This window comes from Apis dorsata, unplaced genomic scaffold (assembly GCF_000469605.1).
Source record: "Apis dorsata unplaced genomic scaffold, Apis dorsata 1.3 scaffold_59, whole genome shotgun sequence".
Lineage (NCBI taxonomy): Eukaryota > Metazoa > Arthropoda > Insecta > Hymenoptera > Apidae > Apis > Apis dorsata.
In genome coordinates, this window is record NW_006263359.1 from 1,328,002 (window position 1) to 1,345,408 (window position 17,407).

The 17,407-nt window shown below is 20.8% G+C and overlaps 3 protein-coding genes across 10 annotated transcripts in view; 2 read left to right on the forward strand and 1 right to left on the reverse strand.

The window, feature by feature from the left end:
* The first annotated feature begins 97 nt into the window (after positions 1–97).
* Positions 98–1,145, forward strand: LOC102681486 (thioredoxin domain-containing protein 17-like). Its single transcript, XM_006609765.2, has 3 exons — positions 98–463; positions 717–798; positions 904–1,145. Exons 1-3 carry the CDS (start codon positions 322–324, stop codon positions 1,058–1,060), a joined length of 381 nt encoding a protein of 126 aa, XP_006609828.1. The 5' UTR covers positions 98–321; the 3' UTR covers positions 1,061–1,145.
* A 330-nt stretch (positions 1,146–1,475) lies between these two features.
* The window catches only part of LOC102681184 (SEC14-like protein 2), a 26,084-nt gene continuing 10,152 nt past the window's right edge, over positions 1,476–17,407 (reverse strand). Inside the window, exons 1-12 of one of the 5 annotated variants that reach the window (XM_006609761.2) lie at positions 10,641–10,998; positions 9,680–9,768; positions 9,386–9,496; positions 6,731–6,800; positions 5,552–5,595; positions 3,374–3,491; positions 3,021–3,230; positions 2,624–2,704; positions 2,343–2,542; positions 1,887–2,023; positions 1,672–1,823; positions 1,476–1,602 (exon numbers count right to left, since the gene is read on the reverse strand). In XM_006609761.2, coding sequence (XP_006609824.1) covers positions 1,490–1,602; positions 1,672–1,823; positions 1,887–2,023; positions 2,343–2,542; positions 2,624–2,704; positions 3,021–3,230; positions 3,374–3,491; positions 5,552–5,595; positions 6,731–6,800; positions 9,386–9,436 — 1,176 coding nt within the window. In that variant the 5' untranslated portion in view covers positions 9,437–9,496; positions 9,680–9,768; positions 10,641–10,998 and the 3' untranslated portion in view covers positions 1,476–1,489. Of the gene's footprint in view, positions 1,603–1,671; positions 1,824–1,886; positions 2,024–2,342; positions 2,543–2,623; positions 2,705–3,020; positions 3,231–3,373; positions 3,492–5,551; positions 5,596–6,730; positions 6,801–9,385; positions 9,497–9,679; positions 9,769–10,640; positions 10,999–17,407 lie in introns of those variants that run through there. The other 4 variants (XM_031515268.1, XM_006609763.2, XM_006609762.2 and 1 more) reach the window with 4 other exon arrangements.
* LOC102680879 (calcium release-activated calcium channel protein 1-like) overlaps positions 10,630–17,407 on the forward strand; it is a 12,936-nt gene continuing 6,158 nt past the window's right edge. Inside the window, exons 1-2 of one of the 4 annotated variants that reach the window (XM_006609758.2) lie at positions 10,630–11,256; positions 16,744–16,931. In XM_006609758.2, coding sequence (XP_006609821.1) covers positions 11,172–11,256; positions 16,744–16,931 — 273 coding nt within the window. In that variant the 5' untranslated portion in view covers positions 10,630–11,171. Of the gene's footprint in view, positions 11,257–11,580; positions 11,942–13,437; positions 13,693–13,979; positions 14,213–16,743; positions 16,932–17,407 lie in introns of those variants that run through there. The other 3 variants (XM_006609759.2, XM_006609760.2, XM_031515270.1) reach the window with 3 other exon arrangements.

Below are 17,407 nucleotides of genomic sequence, written 5' to 3' on the forward strand. Positions count from 1 at the left end.
TTATTAAATAAATATTTAATTAATATTAATATTTCAAGTATATCTCAAATATAATAAAATCTTTTTGTAAATTGTATTTTATTACAATATTTTATTTATAATATTAAATTAGCTTTATTAATTAAAATTTTTATATTCAGCTCAATTAATCAGAAATTCTACTACTTATCACCTCGATATCAACCAAAAATATCTCGCATAGGTGTCACCTTTTTACAGTTGATAAGAGACTATTGCATACTAATATATCATGTAATAAAAAAAAATCGTAAAATTTTAATATCATTGTACTTATTGTTCAAAGAGAATTGTTCATAGAAAATGGTTTTACGTCACCACGTTGAAGGATTCGAAAATTTTTTCGAATTTATGAAAAATTTTAAATCTAATGAATCAATTTACATACTTTATACTGGAAAAAAACTTCCTAACGGCAAAAGTTGGTGTCCAGACTGTGTTGAAGGTACAATCTTTCGATCGTCGTCATTTATTTCATACATAACCTAAACTATATATTTTCATACATAACATAAATTCATATGTAACTTAGCAGATTTTTGTATAAAATAATTTAGAATTAGTAACTATTTATCATATGTATATTTTTATATAATTATAATAAAAATTAAAATATATTTTAGTGTTTCAAAATATTCTTGTGAATAAATCAACAATATGTATATATGAGAATAAAAAAAATTATATCTTTGTTATAGCTGAACCTTTTATAGAAGAAGGATTTAAAATAGCTCCTACATCAGCACATTTAATTGAAGTTGAAGTTGGAGATCGGCCATAGTAAATATTTTATATATCAATATATATATATAAATCAAATGTTTTATATATCATGTTAACATATTATGAAAAATAATGAATTTATAAAATATTTTCTTCTTTTAGTTGGAAAGATTTAAATTGTCCATTTCGAGCAAACTCAGTTACAAAATTAAAAGTTCTACCTACTTTAGCAAAATGGGGTACACAAAAACGTTTGGAAGGAAATCAATGTTTAAAACTTGATCTAATTGAAATGTTACTTGCTGATGAAGATGATTAAATAGTTCAATTCTACATGATGATATGGATATCCAAAATGAATAATTGTGTAAGTCTATAAAGAATGAATTTGAAGTTTTCTACAATATTAATTTTTATTAATATATATTGTAGTCAAATTTTCTACATTTTTTTATACATAATAATACAATTATAACATAGATAAAATAAAAATAGTTTTTATAATGAAAAATTCAACATTCATAAATTTATATATAAAATTAAATAAATTATTTTTAATAATAATTCATTTTTATAAAATCTATAAAAAATACTATTAAATTTTTAGTATTTGCAATTAAATATAATACAAATAAAAAAGAAAAAATAAAAGTAACAAAAATATAATTTTTTTCGAATATCAATAATATTCTATGAAATGTATTTATCAAAAAATATTTTTTGATATGTATTTATTATTATTTTTTATTTATAAAGTTGCTGATATTATTTCTTGCGATTGTGTTGGTGGTATAACTTTCACAGAATAATGAATTTTTTTATTTCTCATAATACTATAAGTGTTATCAAAAACAATAGAATCTAAAATAGATAAAATTATAAATAAAGTATTTTTGATATTTTTTCGATTAAAACGCGATATATACTCACACGTAGAAGGTACTTCACAAGTCAAAATTCCAATTTCATCTAATTGATGAGCAGCTACTCGTCGCATAGGTATCACTTCCTTTTGCATTCCATTATTATCTTTCTTTACAATACCAAATTTAATATCATGATTCTCGGTTCGAAATTCCCAACTATAATCATCCACAATTAATAAATACGAAATTCTCATAATTAATTTATAAATTTATTTATACCTTAATAAAGATCCTGTTTCGAGTGCTGTCATATTAAGTTCCAATTTTCCACCTTTCTTAATTGTGACTGTTGTAAAGTTCTCTTTACTATCATTAGTCACATACATTTCTTGAGGAACCTTGCCACCGAGACAAATCTGAACATAAACAGAAATTTTAATTAAAAATTATATATACTATATATAAAATTATATGTATTATATAATTGATATAATATTAATATTGATTCTCTTCTTTACAATTTCTTATAACTTCTTCTTTCTAATATAAATATAAAAAGTTATATATAAAGTTTAAATAAATAAATTCAATCTGTAAGAGTTTAGTTATTGAATATCAACTAAAATTTCATTTTAATAAGTCATTTCTGATAAATATTCTTGTATTTTTATATAGTTAACAAAAATTTATTTAAACTTTAGAAATGATGTAAATTTTTTTCTTTCATTTCTTCACCTTTGTTCCAAGTTTTGGATTGTTATCAGGATCCTTAAGAGTACCTCCAAAGAAAGCAGGTACTTGATCTTTTGAAATGTTATTAAATATCGCTGCTTGCCATTTAGAAGGATCTGCTTTAAATATTTGAATCTTCGACAGAGTATATTCATTCATGAACTTTTTCGCTACGGAAAACGCAAAAGCAAATACTTTCGGAGCTATAAAAATGTATAATTATATTAATAATTGATTATATCATATAACTATATATAATTATATATATTGAATATAAAGTATACCATTAATGATATAACAAGTCTTCAAAATCTCCGGGTAATTAGCCTCATACATTTGGATTAAGGTAATTACAACTTCTCCAGCTGAAAAATAAAATTATTAAACTATTATAAAAACTTCAAATTTTATTTTTTTGACAAAAAGACTATTAACTGGAATATATAATATGAAAAAAAACTTCAATTTAATAAAAATTATATCACTATTATTTTAGAAATTTAGGATACAAAATACTACTTCTTATATAAGAATTTCATTACTCAATACTTTGTTTTTATAGATCATGCGCATATAATGAATCAAAAAGATTTCTTATAAAAATATTTTCAAAAATCAAATTAATGTACCATAAAAAATTTATGTAATAATGATGGATTACATAATGCATATAAATTTTACCTGGTCTCCAAAGATATTGTCTCAAATTGAATCCCTGCATATCAAATATTACAACTACCTGACCAGCCAAAGGACCATGTTTTAACATTTGTTCTCTACACAACATTAAATATTCTTCAAGACATTTTATCGTCATTTTTATCATATCCATACGTGAGACCACGTGCAAAATACCATAAAGATCAAGCGCATCGAAATATATAACAATAACTGTAAAGATACCAGAATTTCTTAGAATAATTAATAATATTTCTAAGAATTGTTTCTTTAATTTGATTAAAAACTTTTGATAAGAAACTTAACATATTTATCTCATTATCAAGAATTAATAAATAAAAAAAATTTATACATGCCTGGTGCCCCATCTTTGTCAAAACCACATAAACCATGAGGTAGATAATCTTTTAAAATTTTAGGAGGATCCCATTTAGTTAATTTGTCAACTTCCCATTGTTTTCGCCACTCTATAGACTGAAAAATTATTTAAATTAATTATAGAATGTCGATATTTGTTTTTGATTTTTAGATCAAATGTTTTAATTTTTTTGAAAAATTATAAATAATGAAATTAAAAAGATATAAAGTTAAAAGATTTCATAGATCATTAAAACTAAAAAAAATATTAATTCAAGAAACTTAAAAATTCTATATAATCCAAAGAACATTTTTGATTCTAAATTTATGCTTTTAAATAAAGAATTGAAAGTATTAATCGAATAGAGTTGAGAAATATGATTTCTAGTTTCCTTGAAAAGGAGAAAGGGAATATAGTTGCAATCAATATGTTGCAATATCCGGAATTTTAAATACTCGAAAAAAGAAAAGTAGAAAGAATAAAATATATTTGTATATTTAGAATATTTTATTATTACATATTATTTTTAAATATTATTTAATTATAAAAAACGATAATGACATGTGGATAAAATTACATTATTAAATCATGTATTAAATTTCTTATTTTACAATTTAACAATAATAAAATAGAAAATTATAACCATTTATTAAATGAAATCTACTTTTTTTCATAATTTGTTTTTTCTTTTATTATAATGGAATTTATAATGGAATGTATAAAATATAAATATAAGAGGAAATATATATAGAAGATCAACATATGAATATAAAATATTATAGCTGTTTATATTGCACACAGATTTGCTATGCTCTCTTTTTATCTATTAGTTGGAGTTATAATGAATATATTTTCTTGATGAATTAACATTCTATATAATAAAAGTATTAAAATCAAATAAATTGATTTTTAAATATAAATCTTTTTCTATTGTACAATTATTGTACATTAATTTTTTCATAGCATTATATAAATCTACATTATAAGGGAATACTAGGAATATAGAATCGCTAATTATATATAATAATTCATGATATTTTAAAATATTTTAAAATCTAATTTAAATAAATTTATATTATTTTAGAAATAATTATAATATATAAACAATATACAAATAAGTATCTAATTCGTTAATTAAATAATTATAAGAAATATTGACTAAATAAGAATATAATAGAAAAAATTCAGAATTACTATGTTGCTAAACATCTAAAATGATAAAAAATGCAAAAAAAAAAAATTTCATTTTTTTTCTTTCTGTTGATCACTAGACCATAAAATGAACGTTTTCATATTCATAGTTAATATTTCAATCTATAAATCAGTGAAATTTCAGAAAATTGTGAAGTATGTTTCTTCAAACTTTTCCAATTAAATTTGTCGCTAAATTTAAGTGGAAAAATTGAAGTTTAAATTTAGAACCGCGAAGTCAAGCGCAAAAAATGGATAACTGATCAATTATAATAATCGATAAATGTACAACTTATCATTATTATGTCTAGATCTAAATTTCTAGATAAGATTACAATTAAAGTAGATCTAAATTTCTAAATAAAATTACGATATGCATATAAGTTCGAATATATTTTTTCACTTATGATTTTTTTTAAAATTATATTTGATAATATTAGAACTATCAAAAAAGTTAAGATAAATTTTAAATTTTTCTATTTATAATTTATTAAAAATATATATTTATTTATTTTCATATATTTTCATGTATTTGTTGATTTACTTATATTAATAATTATTTATTTAAATTTTGTTATAATTCGATTGGCAATGTGTATTGCATTTTATTAAAAAAAAAATAATAATATAAATAATAAAATAACAATGAATTTAAAAAATAAAACAAATTTAATGAACTTATACGTAATAAAATATTGAAATTAATTTAATAATCAAATTTTTAATCGCATGATTTCGTATAGTGTAAGTATGGGATGCATAAGAAATATGTGAAAGTACAGAGTAAGTTTAAACGAAGTTGTCCCCCTTTCAAAAGAATTTTTTCGAAACAAAAATGTTTATTTATTATTCAGTTTCTACGAATATGGATAGTTTTTCTAATTTAAAAAAAGAAGAAAAATGAACATAAATGGATCGCATTAGTAATTATATATATATGTATGTATATATGTAAAAACATATATATATGTAAAAACAAACTTACATCACGCAGCATCTTCTCCGCAGCAACTGGATCCCATTTTCTTGCTAGAAATTACGTGTTTTTATTTAAAGATATTTATTCTAAACATTTAGAATAAAATTACTTAAACTTTATCTTAAACTTAAAATCAATTAAAAATATCTAAAATAACAAATTAAAAAATATATCAAAACTATGAAATATATCTAATATATTCATTTTCATAATTAAATTTCATGATTAATATTTCATTCATCATATATATATAGTGAAACATTTAAAAATGTGTTTATCCGCTGATATCAGTTTCTTTATTGTATTATATAAAATATCTAAATATCTTTTTAAGATTTTAGTATTCTTTTATTTAACTTTATTTATCTTTTATTTATCTAATGATATATTTAATTTTATTAACGAAAATACATTAATTTAATTTGATTTGCAATCAATACAATAAAATATAAAATTATTATTATTCCAATAGGAAATAATCATTTTTATCCTCAAGATTTCAAGATTTTTACATTCAATTTAAATCAAGAAACATTTATATTTTATATAAATTTCTTTTAATGCATATTTTATTTGTGTTGTTAATAATGCTCAAAAAAAAAAGAGATTAATTTCTTAATAACATTTTATATAGATTTTGCTTAGTAAGATCATATCTTGTTTGAAAAGACAATTAAGACATATAATCGAAAAGATAAAAGAATTCTTAGTAATTTCATCGAAAAATTTTCTTAGAAGTCGTAATTTATTAAATTCAGATAAAAATCTTAAACTGGAGTTTTTTTTTTTTTAATTATGAAAAAAATTATTGGAATAAAATTTTTTTATTAAATCGTAATTTATTCGAGTAAAAATTTTTTAATATTAAATTACTGAATAATTTAATAAAATAATCATGCCATTGACTTTGAATTAATCAATAAGGAAAATATCTCAATAAAACGCTAAAAATGAATATATATATTTATTGCCTTTAAACATACATATATATAAAAGCAATAATTATCATAAAAATTTACCGTACATTTATCGTACTATTTTTATTAAAATATAAAAATTTAAGCACGATTAAAGCAAGGATGATTTTCCAAGTTAAATTTTTTCAGGCTATTCATTTAATGCATGTAATATTAAGAGATCTTGTAAACAATTACAAGAATTATAATAAATTACAAGAATTTTTACCTCGAAGCCAACGTAGTAGAAAGTTATCATCATGATGCGGTTGTGTTACATCTTGAACTGCCTTCCTAAACTGAAACCAGAATACATTAAATTATATAATATATAAAATTATTAAATTATATATTATATTGAATGATTTTTTTTTTATGTTTCATATATGAAAATTAGAATTTAAATTAAAAATAAGTTATTTTATTTTATGGCGATAGAAATAATTTTTCATTTTTTTTTAATCCTTCATAATTTGTTACTCTATTATTGTATTAACATTACAGTTTATTTATTATGTATAATAATTAATATAATATATTATTTTGTATTTTTTAAATCAGAGAAAGAAAGTACTATAATTAACATTAATTTTTAATGATAGAAACAAAGAATGTACAATGATGATTTTAAATTTCAGGCAATAATAGATAATAAAATTGAAATAGTAATGTACTATTAAACTGGAACAAGTATACTTTATAAATTATAACAAAAAAGAACTGTAGAAACTATGTAACTAAATTATACTTTTCCTAACAGATTACGATATACTATGTATATTGTAATTATATGACATAATAAAAAGATAAAATTTGAAATGTGTACTTCTATGCATAATTTGTAAACGATTTATCTGCTACTAGTATATTATATTATTTGTTCGCCTTTTATTTATGATTTGTAGTGAAAGCAAAATGTTTTTCAGAGAAATGCAATGATGATTTTACGGTCAGCGCAAAAATCTTTGATTATTTCGCTTTGTACTGTTCACAAAACCACTTGTATTTACTTTCACATAGACTTTTCTACAGGTCAACCCACTCCGGTTACCCATAACCGAAATACCAGTTACCAATACCGACATATATCGAATTAGTAATGAAAATTTATTTTTTCTTTCTTTTATTTTTTAAATAAAATTGTTTTAAATTTCTTAAAATTATACTTGATTAAATTCTAAACATTGAAAAGGATAGCAATTAAAAAATCATGATAATTATAAGATTGATATATATGAAATATATCTTCTAAATTTGATGGACAAACTCTATTTATTAAATTTTATTTCATCATCAATTATTAACAATAATTTATTGATATACAAATTTATATTTTTATAAAAATAACTAAATAAATAAAAATTAAATAGAGATTCATTTTATCTATTAAATTTTATAACTTTATTTTAGATTTTTTTAATTATTTACTTTTCAATTTTTAATTTTTATCACAAATACATAAATTAACAGTTGAGTTATCAATCACATTAAAGAAGAAAAAATTAAAATTATAATGAAGTTTGTAAGAATAAAAATAATAATGATACTCATTATAAATAATCAGAATATGCACATAATATTTTTATATTATTTTCTTATTGAAAAAATAAAAAGATGTAAAAGTAAACAGATCATATGATGAACATTTCTATATATTTATTCTGTTTTATGTTAATTGTACTATTTTTACTAGTTTTTTCTGAATATTTAGAATGTCATACATATTATATCCTTCATAAATATCCTTCATACAATCTTACTCGTATATTTTATTACAATAATTATGAGATAGTCTGAATAATTATGAGATAATCGATTTTACAAAACATTTTTACTGCGCATGCAATATTAACTATATTCTTATATCATGTAGCATAATTCTCAAAAATTTGATGAAACTAACTTATAAGTATAGATTTATATATAAGCAAATAATGAGCAAAAAGAGATCTCGGACTTATGTATCTATCTAATCTTTGCCACATAAGATTACATATATATCTGCAAAGAACGATAGAGTAAAGAAAGTGCTGTTTTACACGAGGTACCGTTTCCTTTCGATCATCGTAGTGTTTGAATAAAAAAAACTACTTTAGAGAAACACAAGTATAATAAGAATTGTCTTTTACGAGGAGAGAATCTGAAATCGTTTAAAGTGTGGATAGATTTAGCGACTCTCAAAAAAAGAAATCGGCGACCATAGACGAAAGAAATGTGGATGGGAATGCACGGTCCAAATCGCGCGATAAAAAGATTTTCATTCGGGTGAAATTCATCAAATAATAATACGTTTTCGAACGACGAAAGCGATGATAAAAAACATACCCGTTGCTGGTGACATAGAATGAAAGTTTTAAAGAAATAGGAAGCAATAATAAAATAATCGTAGATAGATTATAATAACAGTTTATTGATTGAACAGTATTTTGAAAAGATGCGAATGATAGTAATGACAGTAATCATAATTGATTAGTGATTGTATTAATGTATTGTAATTAAAAAAAAGAAAATTATTATATGAAATTAAAATATAATTATTTTATTATGTAGATAACATAATAGAAGTCATAAGATCTCAAAGAAAAATTAAAAAATTTAAAGATAAAAAAATAAAAAAATTGATAATGAAATTTTGAGATTATTTTCTAAATTATTCTTTAATTATTTTATAATAATATAAAGTTATTCTCTAAAAATTTCTCTAAATTTTTTTCTTTAGAAAGTTTTACTTTTACCAATTGTGAACTATTGATGATGCATTTATATTCTTTTTTATGTCAATAATGTTTAAAAAATTTCATCAAAAAAATATATTAAATACTTTTTGCATATCATCATTGACCTCTAGTGTCATATATTTTTTAAAATCGAGTCATTGACTTACTTTCATCAATGCAAATCGTTGGTTGTCCTCCAATCCCACTATTTTCATCATCTTCGTTTCTTTTTTATCTGTCTTTTAGCTATTATTTTAATTCTTCTTTTTCCTTGATATCTATATTTAATTATATATTTGTTATATTATATTACATAATTATTTAATTTATATTATCCATTCAAATACGGAATTATATCGAAACAATTCACATTTAATTATAAACATTTGATTGTATTGAGCATGATTATACAGATATTTAAATAGATAATACATATAAATCAACTTTATTATCATACCAACCTTATTTTTTCGGATATACTTGAATCAAATATAAATTTAAACTATGCTGTGTCATATAAGATTTTTCTTTTCTTGATCTTTAATTTGTGCTAAAATAATAAATAATAAATAATAATATTCACATATATAATGATTATTATTATTCTTTAACAATGCAATAAAATTACAAGAAATTAAAAACAGACAACTTTGAAAATAACTATTCTTCTATTAAGATTTTTGGAATAAATATGTTTGACATCAAATATGAAATACATTTAACTTTTTATAATCAATAAATTTTAATAGATACAATAAATAGATACAGATAAATAGATAAATAGATTGTATATAATTTAATAGATTGTACATAATAATTTATAATATAAAATTTAAAGAATTCTTGATAACTTGGTAATTTATTTTTTTCGTCATATTAAAAAATTTAATATAACATAGACATAGCATGCATTATTGTATGATAATCAATTTATTATTATGCATAGGAATAAACTCACTTTGCATTTCAAAATTATAAATGTTAAAATCAATTCTTATTTTTTTTATAAAATAATAAATGTAAATATATATATTTATTTAAAGGTTAGAAATGAAACATGATTTAACTGAATGATGCTTTTTTATGAAAAAAGAATTTATATCTATTAATTTATTAATTTATTTTATCCTTCTTCTTGTATCTTTTAAAAAAATGTATTAAAAAATATATTACTGATTAAATAACTAGAATTTTAAAAAAAATTACATGAATATCCATATAATTACAATTTTTGATCATATATAAATGATCGATATTAATTCGATAAAGTTCGGTATTATAAAGAATTATAAAGAAATATATTATATAATATTATTAAATTGAGATATGAAATTCAAAATAAATCATAAAAAAATTATTATTATAAAAAAAATATTATTTAATAACTATTAAAAAAATTAATATAATCGATACAATAATTACCATACTTCAACTTCTCTCCGTATATATGTAAAAAATGTGTGTTGCAATTAAATAAATTCCCTTTAACTGGTTTAATTTCGTAATCACTATTTAAAATGCACTTTGAATTATTTAAAAAAAAAATTAACGAAATAAACGAATTTATAACTTTTCTTCGAAAAACTTTTGCCTATTAAATCGTCAACAAATTACGTCGTCACTTGGCGCGCAAGCACGTTCGAATAATCGTTATTGCATTCGTGTTTCGCGGTAACAGGCTTAGTTTATGGCGCAACAGGTGTCTCTTGTGATCGTCGCGCTCCAGTTCAAGAATCAATTCCCTACTAAAAATGAATATTGCGCGCTGACTGACACTCGAAGAGTGGTACCGTTCTGTTTTACGCTGTATTCATGATGCCTGGGGCGCTACCGTGCTAGAGCATACCCCACCACTTGCCCCGTTCGTGTCCAAGTTTATAATAGAGAAGCGTAAATCAATCAAAAGTTCTTTCAATTATTTTTAAATTGGAATTATTGATAACGTGTTGAGATATGAGTTCTTCTTCCTCCACAGATTACAGCGTACGCTGGGAAAAATACAGTATTGGATTGGATCATTTTGAATGCGCGCGAATTTGTGAGTAACTACAGTGTAAGATTGTTTGAAAACTATGATTATTATTAACTGATTATTTTGTATGATTTAGTCTTTTGATATTCCGTTTTAATAAATTTATATTATATGCTAATCAATTGATTAATCGATCAACATTTTTGTTACATATTTATATCATAGTAACCTTGATAATTTTAGGTTTACGGACGCCATATTTATTTATATAATATGTAGATATATAATACTATTATAAGCAGTTTGTGGGTCAGTTGGAAGAAAATTTGATATTCAATTTTGTATTGCCATTTCGAAGTACTACTAATGCCATCTGCAGAAAGATTCTCATATTATCTATGATGAAAATATTGATAGTCATTAGCATTCAACTCGATTGATCTCTCGTTTTCGTGCATCTAGTTATGGTGTAGGTGATAAGTGATATGGAACATTTTGTGTGATTTTTCATCGAATAAGTTCAATATTATATCAATTTTAAAATATTCTGGTTAATTAGCATCGAGAAAGTAATTCATGTAATTGTAATTATTTGATTAAATTTGCATCAAAGAATGCAGTTTTGTTTCAAGCGATACATTATCGGCGTTTTGTGCCAACATAAATTTCGACAAGAAAACAGATCATATGACAGAATACATTCATCGATATCGAGGTTAAACAAATTCTATCGCTATCAGAACCTTGTTAAGTAAGTAATTTTTTGTAATTATTTTATATTTTAAACAATACCAATCTATAGATATTGATTATTTACATTCTGATTATCTCCATTAAAACAATCATAATAAAAAAAATTTATTGCGTTAAAAAATATTTAAGTATATTGAATCTAAATGATATTTATCGAATCTAGTTTAAATTATAATTCATATATCGTCTTTTTTAATTTTTTTTATTCATAATATCTGTAATTATTATGTTACCTGTAATCTACAAAAATTTATTTATAAGTAATAAATTATAATTTTTTGATAATTAGTAATACAGTAATATAATTAATAATGTAATAATATAGTACATATTATTGCATAATGTAGTACATATTATGCATTTCATAATAAAATTCATAAAAAATATGATTCATTTCTAAATTACTTGTTTCTCTAATCTATACTAATAATTTTCTTTAATTAATTTTCTCTATATATACTAATAATCTTATTAATCAGGCATCTAATATGGATTAAAGCAAGTGTAGTAAAATAAAATGAATAATTTTCTTAAAAAGAATTTTTAAGTTTTAAATATAAATCAATCAATAACAATACAATAAATAGATTAGAAATTATGTGGTTTTGAATATAAATAATAATAGAACTAGAAATGAAATTTTTTTTTCATTAGAAATGAAACATTCTAAATGTTTGCCATAAAGAAAAATTCATAAAATAAAATTATTAGTTATTTTTATTTAAAATTATTTTAGTATTTCAGCTTATTGTAATGAAAATTTTTGCATCTATGACTTCTACGTGAACTTTATATTATATATATATTTTCAATATATATATAAAATATATATAAATATATTTTTTTAAAAATGACTATATCTTATGATATTTCTTTATTATTGATTTAATGCATTTCAATATACGCAGTATTTACAAAATTGGAGATACCAAAACTGTTTATAAGTCATTAAAAAAACGATAAATTTGATTTAACATTAATCAAACATTGGTTTATATTTTTATCTATCCTTTGATGTACAAGGAAAATGTAAACGAAAATGTTGCAATACGGTATTTGAGCACACTTATAATTCTTTTTTGTTTGATTTTAAATATCTTTAAAATTTGTAAAATGTATTTAAGATTGAAACATTAAAAGAAATTAATAGAAATTAAATTATATAAAAATATATAATTAAAATAGTGAATAGATATAGAGAGAATTATTAATATAGAAAATTATTTTAATTTTAATTACTGTTTAGAGTAGCAATTATTTGATTTTTTAGAATTATTTATAATCTTTAAATATTTTGCAAGATTATTTATAAATTGATAAATTATCATTCATTTATTCATTTTTAATAAAATAAAAAAGATCAATATTTATATCAAATTTGCATTGTTTATTTGTATCTGAGATTTGTTGATATTTAATTTACGCGCCAAAAATGTTCGGCAATTATCGGCTTTTTTCGACGTCAGTCGTTAACATTCATCGATGCCATATCGCGGCGTTCTTATTCAGTATACTGATGTCTTTCGGCGCTGTCATCTGATGTGATTTTTAATTGTTTGCAAAATTTTTCATTTTCCAAATATTCTAGTGTCATAATTTTAAATCAAATGCTAGTGTTTTTTTTTCCATTAAGTTTTTATTTGTTTCTTATTTTTCACATCTTTTTTTTCTTGTAAAAAGTATATAAAATTGATTTCTGTTATGAGTTCGCACGTTGATTTACATACTTCTTCAATTTTTCTCAAAATGGTAATAGAATTTATAATTATTTATTAATATATTTCTATTTTATTGAAATACATAATTTACTAAAATGAATTATTATTTTTATCTGAATTTTTTCTTTTTATTTTTTATTTATTTTTTTTTTATTTAATTTATAATTTAAATTATATCAAAAAAATCAATGTTATTCTTCTCATTTTTTAAAAAAATTGTATTATAAAGTTCTTATATTATTTTTCTAATTATCGTATTTATAAAATTTTTTTTAATAATTTTTTTTTCATATTCAAATTATCAATGTATATATATATGTATGTTCATTATCTTATAGCATTCATAAATAGCAAGAACATGTTGGCTCGACAATTTGTTGACCTCGTATATAATGACATGACATATCTATATGAGTACATCAAATAAAACTAATTATTTTTCATCAATAATGACTTTTTCAGCTGTTTTAATCATGATTTAATTTGGTATATAAATCGTATCAGCAAGCTCTCTACGCATTCTACCGTCGTCTGTATTTTTAGTGATATTGGCACGTATCTCTGAACTATATTAGTTGCAACTCAATGACAACATAGATAATTCGTTATGGTTTTTTTTTTTTTTACGAATGATTAATGAAAATGTTTTGAATCAGCATTAAAAAAAGATTGTAAGGAAAATTTTTCTTCTTATTATCTAGTAATCGATATTATTATATTTATAGGATATAGGATATAGGATTTATATTTATAGGAATTATGAATCATTTCTAGATGTATAATTAATACTTATTTGTTTTTATATTGTTCTTAAAACATAAACATATAATTAAATTATTATAAATTTAAGTAATATATAATAAAAACTTATATTTAACACACTGAATAATTTGAGATTTATAATTACTTTTTAAAAGTATATGTTTTTTAATTATTTTTTTAAAATATATGTTGTAGATAATATGTCTACAACATATATACATAATATATTCTTATATCAAATATTTGTTAGTTCTTTAAAATAATGTTATAATAATCTTTAGATATAAAATTATTATTAATAATTTATATATATATATATATATATAAAATAAAAATTTATAAATATCAAAAGATAATTTTTAATGAATTATATATTTATGAAATGGAACATTTTTTTATAAGTTTTAAATATATTTAATTCAGAAAAAAAATATTGTTGAAATGCTTATTAAAGAAAAAATATTTTTTTTTTTTTCATAATATTTAATTTGGATTAATTTTTTTTGTGGCAGCATAAAATCAAGGTCAAATTAACAAGAATAGCTATACGAAAAAAACAGATTTAAGATCCATTGAAATGAATCATATTATCATATTATTTATATAATTTCAAATTTTTATTTATATAAAAATTGAATCTTTTTTATTGTAATATTTAAAGGAATTATGATATAAAAAATTAATTTATTAATATTCAAAATGTATATTACTTATTTATCGATATTCAAAGATTTATTATTAATAATATTTATTTTTACTATTGATAATTTTATTGATAATTTTTCATCTGCACGTACATATTATATATATATTTTCAATAGATAATTTTAGCTACAGTTATTTTTAATTAAAGTAATACTTTTTTTTTTAAGTACCGATATATTTTTAGTAATATTATATATAATATCTATGATAATTTTATCAAGTACAATAACCTATTGAAACAAAAATATAGAAATTATAAATCATTTTGATTTATATATCAAATATATATATATAATATATAATCATTTATATATAATATATAAATGATCAAATAATATGTACAGAAAAGAATGTTAATTCTGCGTGCATACATTTATTTCAATATTTGTTCCTTGATGGCGTTTAAGTTGAAAAGGTTGCAGGAAATATATCGTTTGCATAATAGCATGTAAATGAAAGCGAACGTTGTGCGTACAACGCTATCATTGCTATCAATTTAAATAATAATAAAAATTAAATAAATAATAAAAAATCAAAATTCAAAATTTTTTAAAAATATGCACTAAAATGCACTATTTTTTTTATTTTAAATCTTTATTAAGTCTTTTTTTTGCACTTTCAATGAATATTAACAATATAAACAAAAAATTTACTCTTTTAAGGCATTAATTGACTGTTTATGAAGGTTATGCATTAGTGTGTTAAAAGTATTAGCTAAACGATATATAAATACACTTTATACATATATTTTGTATATAATAAAATAAAAAGAAGCTATAAATATTAAAAAAAAAAAAAAATCAAAACAATCAATTTATTTTAAGAAATAAAATTAACTTTGATTAAGAAATAAAATTAACTTTGAAAAATTGAGATTAATTTTTCTCTCCTTTCATTTTCTCTTTTTAAAATCATGTCATTGATTGCATTAAGATTATACTCAACGTAATATACATATATCCACTGTTTTTGATTATTATAATTAGTATAGATAGATACATAATTTCATCATACGTGACAAAATTTGATATAAAAATTGGTATTATGCATGAATATTGGTATTAACCAATTTTTTTATCATTATAACAAAAAAATGATATGATACAATTGAATTTATTTGAATAAAGATTGTTTTATCATTCTTATTTATTTATTATGGACGATTAATCTTAATAATTTTGCATATTCAATGCAATTTTGCATTTTCAGTAGATCAAATTTTTTATTTTATTATATTACTCAATGATGAAACAGGCAAAAAATCAGTGTTTTGCATTATTGAATAATACGTAATAGTACAATACAATAAAGAAAAAACAAATGGATACATAATTTTTATATATGTACAAATACAAAAGGAATTAAATGCAAATCTTATGTCTTATTTTATTTTGTCTAATCTTATTTTATTATCTTATTTGTATGTATTATTTTATTTGTCTAATCTTATTTTATTATCTTATTTAAAAAAGTTAATATTTTAAGATAAAATTTCTATTATTTAAATTTTGTGAATCAATACTATATAGTAATTAGCAGTGAAAATTTATCCATTTTTATAATTAATAATTTTAATATTTAGAATAGTTTATTATTATAATTTTTTTTATTTTAGCGTTTGTCAGTGCCACACAAGAACCAAGCCTAATGTCCATATGGTCGACAAGCACTGGACGCAATTCAGTGTTTGGCGCGGAGGACGGAGCGGTACTCCCCTCTTCGCATTTGCCGATACACGTGGCGCGCACACATCTGCGCAACATTGACGGCCACTGCTTCCATAAGCGGTTCCACGAGTGTCAGGTCGGTAGTTCTCCCCTTGTCTCTTTGATCTTACAGTTCGTTTCCTTTTTATCTCTTCATGTATCACACTACATATTATATTGTTGTCTTATTGTTTTCTTTCGCCGAGCATCATATACATATTCTTATATATCTCCTATCAGTTTTTCATTTATTTTTTTATTGGATTATTAAGATAATTCACATATAAATCCTTTGATCTATCTTTTAATATCACAGATATAAATATTAATAATCCTAGTTTGGTATAAAAGAGACTATATATATATGTTCAGGAAATAATAATGTTATGAAAAAATATTTAGAATTATCTGATAAGAATTTATTTTATAAAGATATACTATATCAAATAATATTATAATGTGAATCATGTTAATATTATATATAATATACAGAATGAATTATTATATATAATATATATAAATATAATATTTTTATTATGAAACAATAATATTCATATATTTTGAAAATACAAA